At 41.7% G+C, this 16,953-nt stretch overlaps 1 protein-coding gene across 4 annotated transcripts in view; it reads left to right on the top strand.

The window, feature by feature from the left end:
* LOC133542931 (multiple epidermal growth factor-like domains protein 11) overlaps nt 1–16,953 on the top strand; it is a 445,750-nt gene that overhangs the window by 426,852 nt on the left and 1,945 nt on the right. For all 4 annotated transcript variants that reach the window (XM_061887206.1, XM_061887204.1, XM_061887205.1 and 1 more), the window contains one exon: nt 15,077–15,277. In XM_061887206.1, the coding sequence (XP_061743190.1) occupies nt 15,077–15,277 (201 nt within the window). The remainder of the gene's footprint in view (nt 1–15,076; nt 15,278–16,953) is intronic.

Here is a 16,953-nt window from a genome sequence, read left to right as displayed (position 1 = left end):
AGAACAGCCCTCCACTCTACCAAATGAGCTATGGAAGGGATTAGCTTTTACTACTATTTATTGTAACCAGATTGTAGTGTGGGTGGGACAATGCTGGGTGATGATGCAGAAGAAGCAAAGCAGCTTGTTAAGACTTTAGCTTAGAAAAAAACCCGTACTGAAACGGTTCAATACTAACAGATCAAGTAGAAACTTTGAGAGAACAGGATGAAACGACAAGGAAATTAACACAAATACCTTTTTTCCAGATATATATATACGGCAGAAATCGGTTTTTTTTGCCTGAGGCTGCTCAATGATCTCCGACGATGATAAATGACAAATGACCAATGACAGAAGTGCGGCGATTCTGTTGGCAGTATCTCGTTGACAGATGCCCTTCTTATAAACACAGTTTGGTGCTCAGACGTCAGTTCGACACAGTTCGCGTATCTGTCACGTGACCAAAACAGCTCATGATCGGTCACGTGACTTTCTAAAAGCAGCACGCGCACCGACACAGGGTTTTGCTCTGAGCTCAACCCATGCGCCGATGCATCGGTGTTGCCGGACCCATCACTACTGGACATTAAAAATCCCTACAGCAGGGATGTCAAACTCAAATACAGAGAGGGCCAAAATTTAAAACTGAACAAAGGTTGAACAAATTAACCTTTTAGGTGGTAGCGTGTATTGTAGCGTCCCAGAAGAGTTAGGGCTGCAAGGGGTTCTGGGTATTTGTTCTGTTGTGTTACGGTGCGGATGTTCTCCTGCAATGTGTTTGTCATTCTTGCTTGGTGTGGGTTCACAGTGTGGCACATACTTGTAACAGTGTTAAAGTTGTTTATACGGCCACCCTCAGTGTGACCTGACCTGTTGACTAAGTATGCTTTGCATTCACTTATGAGAGTGTACAAGCTGCTTATATCATGAGGCTTGGCCGGCACGATGTTTCTATGGAGGATAAGTGGACGTGACGACAGGTTGTAGAGAACGTTAAAGGCATTGCCTTTAAGGCACGGCCCCCAATATAGTTGTCTGGGTGGAAATTGGGAGATATTCACGAGAATTGTTGCCCAAGGAGATTTTCGGGAGGGGCACTGAACTTCGAGAGTCTCCCGGGAAAATCGGGAGGGTTGGCAAGTATGAGTATTAGCGGTGAATGCGGTGTTACAGCGGCACCGCCTCTATATAATACCGACGGGCCAGCTCTTATGTTAATTTGATATTGCCTCCAGGGCCAAATGAAATTACATGGCGGGCCAAATTTGGCCCGCGGGCCAGAGTTTGACACCCGTACCCTACAGGCAACCTATGGACCGACTCAACTGACACTGATTTTATGACCTAGTACAGGAGATGGGAGCTTTTTGGGCTGAGAGAGCCCCGAAAGTTTTAAAATGTATTTCCGTGAGAGCCATGTAATATTTTATTAACACTGAATGCAACTAAATGCGTGCATTTTTAAGTAAGACCAACATGTTTAGAGTATAATAAGTCTCTTATACTTTTGAATAACATTGTTATTCTGAAGCTAACCAATAATAGATAAAATACTTCTTACCATTAATATGACTTCTTGAACAGGTGCTGTAGAAAACGGATGGACGGATTAAAATAAATGAGAATGTTTTATATTTTGAACGTTATTTTTAACACTGTGGTTACCAGCGGAATTATTCATTACTTATCGTGTTGAGCAATGTCAGCTAAGATTTATCTGAGAGCCAGATGCAGTCATCAAAAGAGCCACATCTGGCTCGACAGCCGTACGTTCCCTACCCCTGACCTAGTATATACAATAATATAAACCAAGTCATTGTATTTCATTTATGATTATTTAATATCTTCATTTAAAAACAAACCCCGCTTCCATGAGTTGGGAAATTGTGTTTGATGTAAATATGAATTCAATACAATGACTTGGAAATCCTTTTCAACCCATATTCAATTGAATTTGATATTTGATGTTCAAACTCATAAACTTTATTTTTTTTTTGCAAATAATAAACTTTGAATTTCATGGCTGCAACACGTGCCAAAGTAGTTGGGAAAGGGCATGTTCACCACTGTGTTACATCACTTTTTCTTTTAACAACACTCAATAAACGTTTGGGAACTGAGGAAACTAATTGTTGAAGCTTTGATAGTGGAATTCTTTTCCATTAATGTTTTATGTAGAGCTTCAGTCGTTCAACAGCCGCTGTCGTATTTTACGCTTCATAATGCGCCACACATTTTAGATGGGAGACAGGTCTGGACTGCAGGCGGGCCAGGAAAGTATCCGCACTTTTTTTACTCTTTTTTTGGGGACGGCGTGACAAAGTTGGTAGAGTGGCTGTCCCAGCAATCTGAGGGTTACTGGTTCAATCCCCACCTTCTACCATCCTACTCACGTCCGTTGTGTCCTTGGGCAAGACACTTCACCCTTGCTCCTGATGGGTCCTTGCATGGCAGCTCCCGCCGTCAGTGTGTGAATGTGCGAACGTGGAAATACTGTCAAAGCGTTTTGGGCTCCTTAAAACGGGGTAGAAAAGCGCTATACAAGTACATCCCATTTACCATTTTTACGAGGCCACGCTGTTGTAACACATGCTGAATGGGGCTTGGCATTGTCTTGCTGAAATAAGCAGGGGCGTCCATGAAAAAGACGGCGCTTAGATGGCAGCATATGTTGTTCCAAAACCGGTATGTACCTTTCAGCATTAATGGTGCCTCCACAGATGTGTAAGTTACCCGTGCCTCGGGCACTAATGTACCCCCATACCATCACAGATGCTGGCTTTTGAACTTTGCGTCAATAGCAGTCTGGATGGTTCGCTTCCCCTTTGGTCCAGATGACACAATGTCGAATATTTCCAAAAACAATTTAAAATGTGGACTTGTCAGACCACAAAACACTTTTCCACTTTGCATCAGTCCATCTTAGATGATCTCGGGCCCAGAGAAGCTGGCGGCGTTTCTGGATGTTGTTGATAAATGGCTTTCGTTTTGCATAGTAGAGCTTTAACTTGCACTTACATATGTAGCGACTAACTGTATTTAGTGACAGTTGTTTTCTGAAGTGTTCCTGAGCCCATGTGGTGATATCCTTTAGAGATTGATGTCCGTTTTTGATACAGTGCCGTCTGAGGGATCGAAGGTCACAGTCATTTAATGTTGGTTTCCGACCATGCCGCTTACGTGGGGGGATTTCTTCAGATTATCTGAACCTTTTGATGATGTTTTGGACCGTATATGTTGAAATCCCTAAATTTCTTGCAATTGCACTTTGAGAAACGTTCTTCCTAAACTGTTTGACTATTTGCTCACGCAGTTGTGGACAAAGGGGTGTACCTCGCCCCATCCTTTCTTGTGAAAGACTGAGCATTTTTTGGGAAGCTGTTTTAATACCCAATCATGGTACCCACCTGTTCCCAATTAGCCTGCACACCTGTGGGATGTTCCAAATAAGTATTTGATGAGCATTCCTCCACTTTTTCAGTATTTATTGCCACCTTTCCCAACTTCTTTGTCACGTGTTGCTGGCATCAAATTCTAAAGTTAATGATTATTTGCAAAATAAAAAAGTTTATCAGTTTGAACATCAAATATTTTGTCTTTGTAGTGCATTCAATTGAATATGGGTTGAAAAGGATTGGAAAATCGTTGTATTCCGTCTATATTTACATCTAACACAATTTCCCAACTCATTTGGAAACAGTGTTTGTAAAAATATATTTTCATTTTTTTTAGATACAGTCAATAAATAATGTGAACATGTATCATAACATGGATATCTAAGAGAAGGTGTTGTGAATGAGGATGCTGGTGGACTGGGAATTTCGAATTTTACACATTTTTATTAAAAAAAACAACAGTATTTACAACGTATTCAATTTTAGACGATTTTTCTTCTTAGTTATTATTTCACGGCGGAAATCTTTCTTTTTGCCTGAGGCTGCTCCATGATCTCCGACGATGATAAATTACAAATGACCAACGACAGAAGTGCGGCGATTCTGTTGGTAGCAGTTTGGCGCGCAGGCGTCAGTTCGACACAGTTCGCGTATCGGTCACGTGACCGAAACAGCTCATGATCGGTCACGTGACTTTCTAAAAGCGGTACACAGGGTTTTGCTCTATGAGCTCGACGCATCCGCCGATGCATCAGTGTTGCCAGAACCATCACTACTTTCCACTGACTAAAAAAATGCTTTTTAGTAACATGATTGAATGTTTTTTGTAGTTTGTCCATGTTGAGCTTCCTAACAAATGTGCACGGTTTGAAAGGAAGCCAAATGTCAAACAGTGACAGTGTGGGGTCAAACTGTCACAACCACAAACACTTAAATGGGGCAAATCTGGACCAGCATACAATGTGAATTGTTTATGTTGATCTAATTCTATGATGTGAGGGCCATCGTCCACTGCCAGTGAGAGATCCTGTGGCGTTTGCTTTGTTTAGTTGCGTTTGCTTTGTTTAGTGTGCAAGAAGAGGCGAGAGTCGTGCCGCAGAATGTGTAGCATGAGGTCATGCCTCCAAGGGCCTGATTTGCGTGTTAGCGCACGCAAAGCTGATTATTAAGCTTTGGCTTTGAGGTTTGTGTCTTTTAGATGAGCAAAATAGAGCGTACAATCCATTTAGCATGTTTGTCTTGATGTTTATGTGATGATTATCAAAATGTCCATAATGCTGGGAGGAGGAGATGCGAATATAATTATCTTGCAATATGATTATCAAGACAAAACTGTTCTGCAGCCTCATTTAGCATGTTTGAAATATGCGCGCAAACTGACATAGTCATGTGCAAAATGGCATAGTCACTTGCAAAATGGCAGTGGGAAAGGAGGTGATCTCGCTGTAAAGGGACGATTACGAGAGAGAATATTCCGCCTCTGTGCTTGTCAACATATTTGAACTGTCAGAAATTTAAAAAAAATCCACATATCATTTATTCAGCAATGCTATTTTATAATTTATAGCTGATGGAGTGCTTAAAGGGTAACTGTACTTTTTTTAAATGTTGCCTATCATTCACAATCCTAATGTAAGACAAGCACACGTATGTTTTTCTTTTTTTTATGCATTTTAAATAGTAAATAAATGCAATAAAAAGTTCCCTTACAATGGAGCCGATGGGAGTTGCCCTACTCTACCTATAAAGCATCTAAAAATATAATCCAAACCCAAAACAGTATATACTTACACTGTAAGTATATACTGTATGTAACAGAGTAACAGGCACCTTTATAAAAACATTTAATATTTACGTATTCCGCTCTTTTTAAGCATACGGCGGAGCTTTGATTTCAAATAACGCAACATTTTCCTTTCACAACATCACTGATTACGGCTCATGAGAACCAACAAACATAATTTACTGTACAATGTCTGCTGTTACTAGGATGCCGATATATTCCCGTTTGGATGACTAATGACACATTTATCCTCGCAAAGAAAAAGGAGGGGTGAAACCAAGCATCTTTCTGTGTCTTTCACGAAATTTCCAGATCTAAATTGGATGCCAAAGTTGACCAACATGTCAGATTATGTCCTCATCTTTTCTACTATCGAGGTGGGAGGCAATATTTATGATCATGAATAAACTTTCACCTGCTCTGAGGCAAGAAAGCAGCTCACCAGCTCATGACGTCAATTTATCAGCAACAAGCTAGTTCTGTGATCGCGGCACCGCTAAAAATAAAATAGATAGATGGATAGTACTTTATTTATTCCGTCAGGAAAGTTCCTTCAGGAAAATTACAATTTTCTGCACAATCCCATTCAAGATCAGACAAACATTACAGGGAGACAGAACAGGATCGCTGACGGGTCTGCCGGCTTCCAGCGCCCCTTACAAAAAAGATGACATACAGGTAAACAAGGGGGGGGGGGAGAAAAAAAATAGAAGATTAAAATAAAATTAAAAAATCGGTCTTAGCCTAGGCCCTGGAGTGGGGGTGCAGACTGAGGCCAAGGGAGAAAAAAAAAAAAAAAAAAAAAAAACAACAACTCATAGCCATAGTACACATCCCTCTTCCATGTGTGTAAGAGGGAACCAACAAACATCAAAGAACACAGAGGACATTAAAGACATTAAAGCAGCAGATACAAGCAGACACTTTTACATACAGCTATGACTAAAAAGTAAAAGAAACATATCCACTGTGGTGGCCTCTGCGGTGATCCACGCCATCGTCCGCTGGGGTGGAGGGAGCATGGCCAGAGACAGAAGCAGACCCAATAAGGCAACCAAGACAGCCGACTCCACTCTCGGCCAGTGTCCAGTCCGCATGGATGAGCGAGGATACGTCCAAGGTGACTGAGGTGTCCGACACCTGCTCACCCAGTCAAGACACCGCGAAGCCTCTCTGTCCCAGTAGCTCAGTGCTAGCTCCACAGTCCTGTCCCCTCATCCGCATCTCCTCCAGTACATCCAAACAGACTTTGGTGTGGCAGAGACCCTGCAGCTGGTCTCCATGGCCAAAAGGCTCCCGGGAGGCAGATCCAGAAGTCCATAAAAAAAGCACCACAGAGGTCACGAAAGTGCCACCCCTTGTCAGACAGTCCCAAAGGGTCCCGGACCAAAATGCAAAAAAATATAATACCACATGAAAACAAGAGGGAAACACAAAAGGATGACACAAGAGCACAGAGCTCCTCCCTACAGCAGCCACTACAGCAGCGCCATCTTGGAAAAAAAAAAAAAAATAGATAAAAATGTGTCTGCGTCAGTGCTTATGATAACAATATCACTAATACGTGCTTAATATTGAGGTCACACAATGTAAATGAAGTTATAGATGGATATTTAGACGGCTAAAGAGATTTTCCATTGTAAGCGGACGTTTATTTATGAGTTTGAATCCTTTTTTTTTTTTTTTAATGGATCCGTTGTGAACGATAGAAAAAGTTCCCCAAAAAAAGTGCAGGTCCTCTTTAAAGGAGCTGATTAAAAAAAAATAAACTGATCTGTTTCAGTGTCGGAGTTTTTTAAGGAATTATTTTTTTCATATTGGAAATATAACATTATATATTTGATATACAGTTAGGGCTGGGCCATATATCGATATGCTCGATATATTGCGGGTTTGTCTCTGTGCGATATAGAAAATTACTATATTGTGATATTCGAGTATACGTTCCCACGCAGTTGCTTTTCGCTGCGGGCATTAAACTACAGGCTCTTCTTACTCTTTCTTATCTCTCCTTCTCACAGAGACTTAAAACAAGCGCACCTTCTTACATACGTCACATGTGCAACGTCACACACCCTCCCCGAGCAGAGAGGTAGCGACATTAGCTGTGATGCTAACGGTGTGTTGCGAGTGGTAAAACGAAAGACAGAAGGTTCGAATCTGATATCAAATGGAGGAAGAACTAATTCCCAAGAAAAACAGTCTAGCGGTGGTTTGGCTTCAAGCGGGAATATGTTCAACATTTATGCGACAGAAGCGTTGCTACAAAAAGTAACAGCTCTGCTAATTTGTAACCCATCCATCCATCCATTTTCTACCGCTTGTCCCTTTTGGGACCGCGAGGGGTTGCTGGAGCCTATCTTAGCTGCATTCGGGTGGTAGGCGAGTATCATTTGAAAAGTCACCCTCTAGAGCAGGGGTAGGGAACCTATGGCTCGCGAGCCAGATGTGGCTCTTTTGACGACTGGATCTGGCTCTCAGATAAATCATGGCTGACAGTGCTTAACACGATAAGTAATGAATATTTCCGCTGGAAATAGCAATGTTAGAAATAATGTTCAAATAATAAAACATTCCCATCAATTTTAATCCATCCATCCGTTATCTACCGCACTCGTTCAAGGTTGCAGGTGGCTCAGCCAACCCCATCAGGAGGATCACATTAATGGAAATAAGTAAATGGGTAAATGGGTTGTACTTGTATTTTATTTATATTTGGTTAGCTTCAGAATAACAATGTTATTAAAAACAATAAGAGACTTATTATACACTAAAAATGTTTGTCTTACTTAAAAATTCCCGCATTGTATTCAGTGTTAGAAACATATTATGTGGCTCTTACGGAAATACATTTTACAATAATTGGATCTCATGGCTCTCTCAGCCAAAAAGGTTCCCGACCCCTGCTCTTGAGCAGTGGTTCTCAAATCAATCAATCAATCAATGTTTATTTATATAGCCCTAAATCACAAATGTCTTAAACCACTACGACATCTTCGGAAGAACCCACATAATTGGGGGGTACCAGTACCCCTGGGGGTACTTGAAGGTATGCCAAGAGGTACGTGACGTTTTTCAAAAATATTCTAAAAATAACAACAATTCAGAAATCCGTTTTAAATATATTTATTGAATAATACTTCAACAAAATATGAATTTAAGTTCAGAAACTGTGAAAAGAAATGCAACAATGCATTATTCAGTGTTGACAGCTAGATTTTTTTGTGGACATGTTCCATAAATATTAATGTTAAAGATTTCTTTTTTGTGAGGAAATGTTTAGAATTAAGTTAATGAATCCAGATTCTATTACAATCCCCAAAGAGGGCACTTTAAGTTGATGATTACTTCTATGTGTAGAAATATTAATTTATAATTTAATTACTTGTCTTTGGAAGTGGGAGGAAGCCGGAGTACCCGGAGGGAACCCACGCAGTCACGGGGAGAACATGCAAACTCCACACAGAAAGATCCCGAGCCTGGATTTGAACCCAGGACTGCAGGAACTTCGTATTGTGAGGCAGACGCACTAACCTGTTGTCTGTCTATCTGTGTTGGCCCTGCGATGAGGTGGCGACTTGTCCAGGGTGTACCCTGCCTTCCGCCCGATTGTAACTGAGATAGGCGCCAGCGCCCCCCGCGACCCCGAAAGGGAATAAGCGGTAGAAAATGGATGGATGGATGGATGAATTACTTGTTTATTTTTCAACAAGTTTTCAGCTATTTTTATATCTTTTTTTCCAAATAGTTCAAGAAAGACCACTACAAATGAGCAATATTTTGCACTGGTATACAATTTAATACATCAGAAACGTATGACATAGTGCTGTATTTTACTACTTCCTCTCTTTTATTCAACCAAAAATGCTTTGATTAGGGGGTACTTGAATTAAAAAAAATGTTCACAGGGCGTACATCACTGAAAAAAGGTTGAGGAACCACTGCTCTAGAGAAAGAAGAGTGTTTCAAACTGTGCATGTCAACATCTCCGTTCGGTGCCACACCCACAAAATGCCAAAGCAACTATTATGTGACACTTATTGAAATATCTTGTGTGACATCATGCACAAAAGTGCACTTTATTTGTTTTATACCATTGTGGTGGCGTTCTGTACAAAAACTACACTTTAATTTAGTTTTTTTTTTATATGTCACCTTATTGAGATCATGCACAAAAGTGCACTAATAGCTTGTTTTAAAATGACAATCTTCCACTTTCTGTTTTGGAAATTATATGAATAATAACTGCTTAATAACTGTTTAATAAATACAGTTTTGGTCTATTGACTTAGTTGTGATTTCCCTCTCTATATGAAAGTTTAAAATGAGCATATATTAATGCAATATGAACAAGAATGTTTTAATATAGACACAAAGAATCATCATACTGCTGTGATTATATGCATCAAGTGTTCATTCAAGGCTAAGGTAAAATATGGAGATATGTATCGTGTATCGCGATATGGCCTAAAAATATCGAGATATTAAAAAAAGGCCATATCGCCCAGCCCTACATACAGTGTACTGTATCGCCTTGTGCGCTGTGATATGCTGGCGACCAGTCCAGGGTGTACCCCGCTTATCGCCTGAAGTCAGCTGGGATAGACTCCAGACACTGACCATAGTGGGGATGTACGGTATAGAAAATGGATGGATGGATGGATGGGGTATATCTCCTATTGAAAGAAACATCTTGCAATAAGCATTTTCTTGAAACAGCACAGCGCCTCCCAGAGCGCACTTTAAGCGTGCTAAACGTAGGTTCTGTTGTCTAGATCCTGCATAAATATAGCCCAGAAATGTGGTACATAATAATAATAATAATAATAATAATAAATTTACTTATAAGGCGCCTTTCTGGGCACTCAAGGACACCGTACAAAATTAAAACAATATAATCAAAATGGATAAAAACGAGAACAACAACAAAGATGTATAAGATAGTGGCCCTGAGACCGGTAGGTTATGAGTTCAAACCCCGGCCGAGTCATACCAAAGACTGTAAAAATGGGACCCATTGCCTCCTTGCTTGGCACTCAGCATGAAGGGTTGGAATTTGGGGTTGAATCACCATAAATGATTCCCGGCCGCGGCACCGCTACTGCCCACTGCTCCCCTCACTTCCCAGGGGGTGATCAAGGAGATGGGTCAAATGCAGAAGACAAATTTCACCACACCTAGTGTGTGTGACAATCATTGGTACTTTACTTTACTTTAACTTTATGATTACAGTGAATAAGCAGTCAGGAATAGGTGTGATTTGAGTCTTGATTTAAAGAGGGATATTGAGTCTAAGTTACGAAGGTCTCGTGGTAGAGAGTTCCAAAGACGTGGGGCAGAGCGGCTGAAATGGTGGACACTTTAAATAAAGGGAAAGTGAGATGAATGGATGTAGAAGATCTTCGGGAACGTGAGGGCGTGGCGACATGGAGCAGGTCAGAGAGAGATGACGAAGAGAGGTTAGGGATGGCTTTGAAAGTGATAATTATTTTAAAGTGGATACGATGTTTGAAGGTTAGCCAGTGGAGTTGCTGTAGAACAGGGGTGATGTGCTGGATTGAAGGGGTTCTGGTGATTATCCGGGCTGCAGAGTTCCGGAGAAGCTGAAGTTTGTGAAGTGACTTGTGAAGGAGACCAAACAGGAGAGAGTTGCGGTAGTCCAGATGAGAGGTGACCAGGCTATGGAATAGTATGGCAGCAATATGTGGGGTAATGAATTGGCGAAGTCGAATGTTTGGTAGATCAAAGTAAGCAGATCAGGTAATGTTGTTTATGTGGGCATGAAAGGAGAGTGTGCTGTGGAGGATGACACCCAGACACATGTTGTATTAGTGTGCTGGATGTCAACAACATGACCAAAGTTGGATCATATAATGCCATGAATTGGAAAGGAAATGACAGCTGGTATAGATGCAAAATCATTTCAGTATGGCGATCTGAACCCTTTTTGCACACATTTTGCACACGTTTGCACACATTTTTGCACACATTGTCAGAGTAAATTCCATCCATCCATCCATCCATGCATTTCCTACCGCTTATTCCCTTTGGGGTCGCGGGGGGCGCTGGTGCCTATCTCAGCTACAATCGGGCGGAAGGCGGTGTACACCCTGGACAAGTCGCCACCTCATCGCAGGGCCAACACTGACAGACAGACAACATTCACACTCACATTCACACACTAGGGCCAATTTAGTGTTGCCATTCAACCGATCCCCAGGTGCATGTCTTTGGAGGTGGGAGGAATCCGGAGTACCCGGAGGGAACCCACGCATTCACAGGGAGGACATGCAAACCCCACACAGAAAGATCCCGAGCCTGGGATTGAACCCCAGACTACTCAGGACCTTTGTATTGTGAGGCAGACGCACTAACCCTTCTGCCACCGTGAAGCCCGTCTTGTAAATTACCTGCAAAAAAATATATATATTAATAGTACAAGCAGTTTTATAGTTTTCTCACGCTGTTTAGCACATATTATTTGGATCTGAAGAAACCAGGCCCCAAGTCTGTACCAGAATGTTTCTCTGCTGTGTCCTGCATATGCACTTGTCCTCACAAATGTCTTTGTGTCTCTGCAGGTTGCACACGACTCCTTCCTCTCTGTCAATCCCATCATTCCCCCAACTCACTCAGGGAGTTTCTCCTCCTGTCTAACTTACCACTGTGTCCTGTTCTTCCTTGACCCGCAACTTCATTTCCAGCCGCCTTACCTATTGCTCCTTATTGATGCTTGGACTTCTAACTTTGTTACTTTTGCTCCCTGGAACAAACTTCAGTTCACAAGGCATTTCTTCTATACATCATCAAAGTGGTTCATTGACTTTGCTCAAGACAACACTTACATGTGTATGGCCTGTATGCCCTCGTTGCAACAGCCTGTCAACAGTCTGTAGTGCAACATCCCAGTCCCAGAGATGCTTGATTGAGTTTAGGGCTGGGAATGTTTTGAACGGTCAAAAGTGCCATTTCCTTCGTCATCCATAAACCAGTGGATGACACACTCTTGACCAAGGGTCTCCAACCAACCAACCAACAAACCAACCAACCAGATTCAACCCATTAAAACAGAAGTATCGCAACATTCGACTGTAAATAAAGTTACCGTATTTCCTTGAATTTCTGCCGGGGCGCTTATTAATTTAAAACCTCTTCTCACTCCTGCGCTTACCACAGGCATGCGGTAAGAGTAAGCATGCGCTAATTATTTTAAAACCTCTTCTCACTCCGGCACTTACCAAAGGCATGCAGTAAAAATTTGAGTGTGATGTAAGCTTGGAACTTAAATCCTACTGAGGAGTTCTTAATCTTCTTCCCTTTATGCGATTTCAAATTACCGGTATTGAAATCAGCTTCCATTTAGAAAATAATGACAGGGGAAGTGTCACTCGTGATGTCACGAGTTTGACCAGGCGGTAATACTAAGCATGCACTAATTATTTTGCGAAGCGAGTTTGACCCGGCAGTAATTCAAGGCAGGCGCATACTATATACCCTGCGGCAATTCAAGGAAATACGGTAGTCGCGGAGGCGCTGGTGTCTATTGCAGCTACAATCGGGCGGAAGGCGGTGTACACCCTGGACAAGTCGCCAACTCATCACAAGCCCAACACAGATAGACAGACAACATTCACACTCACATTCACACACTAGGGCCAATTTTAGTGTTGCCAATCAACCTATCCCCAGGTGCATGTCTTTGGAAGTGGGAGGAAGCCAGAGTACCCGGACGGAACCCACACAGTCACGGGGAGAACATGCAAACTCCACACAGAAAGATCCCGAGCCCGGGATTGAACCCATGACTACTCAGGACCTTTGTATTGTGAGGCAGACGCACTAACCCCTCTGCCACCGTGAAGCCGCACTCATGATAATATGCAAAATATTATTTTTTGAGCCATAATTATTGAACTGAGCAATAATTCATGCACCATCTCTTGCTACTTCAAGGTTTGAATGTTTGATTAATTCATTATTGCTATTTTATTATTAGCCTGTTGAAAAAGTTTATTTTGATATTTACCTCAGAAGGCTGCAAAAAGAAAAGAGGCATTCAATTTTTATTTAAAGGCCTACTGAAACCCACTACTACCCACCACGCAGTCTGATAATTTATATATCAATGATGAAATATTAACATTGCAATACATGCCGATACGGCCGGTTTAGTTTACTAAATTGCAATTTTAAATTTCCCGCGAAGTATCCTGTTGAAAACGTTGCGGTATGATGACGCGTGCGCGTACGTCTCGGGTTGTAGCGGACATTTTTTTCCAGCCCGATCCAAGCTATAAGTAGTCTGCTTTAATCGCATAATTACACAGTATTCTGGACATCTGTGTTGCTGAATCTTTTCCAATTTGTTCAATGAATAATGGAAACGTCAAAGAAAAAAGATGTAGGTGGGAAGCGGTGTATTGCAGCTGCCTTTAGCCACACAGAAAAAACCTGGAGTTTCCTTGTTTACATTCCCTAAGGTGAAGCTTTACTACGGAACAGAGCGGTCAAGCGAACATGGTTCCCAACCATAAGTCAACTGGCAGGTTTCGGTGAGAAAATTGTGGTAACAAGTCGGCTCTTACCGTGGACATGAGCGGAGCTTGCGTCCTCCTGCAGTTGCGGACTCTTTTGCCTCTTCCCACTGGAGACACTGGAGGTCACCACACCCTTCTGACTTTCAGGTACCATATAATCTTACTAAAACACTAGTAACACAATAAACAGATAAGGGATTTTCCAGAATTATCCAAGTAAATGTGTCGTGGCGCAGTGGAAGAGGGGCCGTGCGCAACCCGAGGGTCCATGGTTCAATCCCCACCTAGTACCAACCTCGTCACGTCCGTTGTGTACTGAAGGGTGCTGGTAAGCGCCTTGCATGGCAGCTCCCTCCATCAGTGTGTGAATGTATTTGTGAATGGGTAAATGTGGAAGTAGTGTCAAAGCGCTTTGAGTACCTTGAAGGTAGAAAAGCGCTACACAAGTACAAGCCATTTATCATTTATAATAACATCTGAATCGCTCCCACTGCCCTCGCCTTTTTTTTTTCTATTCCTTCCCTCTCACTATCCTCATCCACAAATCTTTCATCCTCGCTCAAATTAATGGGGAAATCGTCGCTTTCTCGGTCCGAATCGCTCTCGCTGCTGGTGGCCATGATTGTAAACAATGTGAGGATGTGAGGAGCTCCACAACCCGCGACGTCACGCGCACAATTTCTGCTACTTCCGGTACAGACAAGGCTTTTTTATCAGCACCAAAAGTTGCGAACTTTATCGTCGATGTTCTCTACTAAATCCTTTCAGCAAAAATATGGCAATATTGTGAAATGATCAAGTATGACACATAGAATGGACCTGCTATCCCCGTTTAAATAAGAACATCTCATTTCAGTAGGCCTTTAAATTCTATTTCATATGCCAATGATATTTTTTAATTATTATTATTATTTGAAACTGGATTTTGCATGTCACTATAAAGTTATATAAGCCTTGCTTGTTCAATATTCAATGCAAAACTTGTTTGGGTCCCTATTAAAAGGTTAATTTGCTCAACCTCGGCCCACGGCTTTGTTCAGTTTTACATTTTAGCCCACTCTGTATTTGAATTTGACACCCCTGCTCTACAGTAAAGTTGTGACTTTTTGATGCACCATTGGCACATTTTCACTTTGGCCCTTGGAGGGAAAATGTTTGGGCAGCCCTGTACTAAACAATACAGGCGGATTACATCAAAGTATGCGTAACTGTGATGATTGTTACTTTCATTTATGACGGATTTACATTTCTTGTCAGTTTGAGACCAAAAAGGGACAAGCGGTAGCAAATGGATGGATGGATGGAAATGACTTATTTAAATCAACTGGAACTAAAAAGTCTTGGGTTCATCTGTTCTGTGTGTGTGCTTGTTCTTGCAGACTACACCAAAGGCTCCCTGTCCAGCACCTGCTCCCTCAGCAGTGAGAACCCGTACGCCACCATCAATGACCCGCCTGCTACGGCGTGCAAACACTCAGAGAGCAGCTATGTGGAGATGAAATCGCCAGCTCATCGCGACCACCTGAAGCACTGCTGCTCGGCGACTATCATCGTGCCTGCCAAGAATGTTTACGACGTCGGTAAGTATGGTTTACAGGTGTTCAGGTGCCGTTGTGTCCTTGGGCAAGGCACTTTACCCACCTGCTCCCAGTGCCACCCACACTGGTTTAAAAATGTAACTTATATATTGGGTGTCACTATGTAAAGCACTTTGAGTCACTAGAGAAAAGTGCTATATAAATATTATTCACTTCCCTTCAGACATTTCACACCGAGAGCCGCACACTGAAAAATGCAAATATCGATGTTTTTCTCATGTAAAGCAGCCGATGAAATGTACGCGAACAAAGCATCCATCAATTTCCTGCCGCTTATTCCCTTTGGAGTTGTGGGGGGCGCTGGTCAGCTACAATCGGGCGGAAGGCGTTGTACACCCTGGACAAGTCGCCACCTCATCGCAGGGCCAACACAGATAGACAGACAACATTCACACTCACGTTCACACACTAGGGACCATTTAGTGTTGCCAATTAAGCTATCCCCAGGTGCATGTCTTTGGAGGTGGGAGGAAGCCGGAGTACCCGGAGGGAACCCATGCAGTCACGGGGAGATCATGCAAACTCCACACAAAAAGATCCAGAACTACTCAGGACCTTTGTATTGTGAGGCGGACGCACTAACCCCTCTCCCACCGTGAAGCCCCGCGAACAAAGCAAATTATTTCACTTAACTTTTTAATCCTTGTTTTTTTCTCAATTGACTGACATGATAATACTTTGACTTTTATTTCCATAATTTTAACTATAATTTTTCAACACGAAGGTCCTGCAGTCCCGGGTTCAAATCCAGGCTCGGGATCTTTCTGTGTGGAGTTTGCATGTCCTCCCCGTGAATGCGTGGGTTCCCTCCGGGTACTCCGGCTTCCTCCCACTTCCAAAGACATGCACCTGATTGGCAACACTAAATTGGCCCTAGTGTGTGAATGTGAGTGTGAATGTTGTCTGTCTATCTGTGTTGGCCCTGCGATGAGGTGGCGACTTGTCCAGGGTGTACCCCGCCTTCCGCCCGATTGTAGCTGAGATAGGCGCCAGCGCACCCCGCGACCCCAAAAGGGAATAAGCGGTAGAAAATGGATGGATGGATTTTTCAACCTAATCTTTTTTTGCTGTATATCTCATTTTATTTTTACATTAGAAAAATAATGTATTTTTTATTTAATATTTGAAATAATTGCTTTCGAAATGATATGCTTCTCCTCATAATTTGAGTTCATCCTCAGAAAATGATGCCTTTTTTTAGACTTAAACTGTGTGTCATATTATGACTGTATTCTCCTAAAATACTTCTCATTTCCACTTGAATATTGCAATTGTATTCCTTGTTTTGTTTACAATATAAAACATTGAATACTAAAAAAAAACATTTATAACATTTTTCCTTATATTTTTGTGAAATATATATTTTTTTCTTAAAGTATTGACTTGATTTGTTAAATGTTCTGTTTATTCTTTCCATTTTTACACGTTGTATTTCTCACTCTGGGACTTTATTCATATTTCACTTTTCCTCCAACCCAATTTTCTAAAAATGTTCAACTTTTCTTCTGTAATATTTGACCTTAAAATTTCTAAAATTGTTTACTCCTCAGCAAATTCTGATTTTTCTTGCAAAATTATTACATTTTTTTCCACACGCTGATTTGTTTTTCCTCTTATCAATATGACTTATTCTCCTAATACCGTATTTCCTTGAGTAG

This window comes from Nerophis ophidion, linkage group LG25 (assembly GCF_033978795.1).
Source record: "Nerophis ophidion isolate RoL-2023_Sa linkage group LG25, RoL_Noph_v1.0, whole genome shotgun sequence".
Classification (NCBI taxonomy): Eukaryota; Metazoa; Chordata; class Actinopteri; order Syngnathiformes; family Syngnathidae; genus Nerophis; species Nerophis ophidion.
Note: the sequence above shows the minus strand (reverse complement) of the source record. Positions and strands in the feature narration are given on the sequence as shown.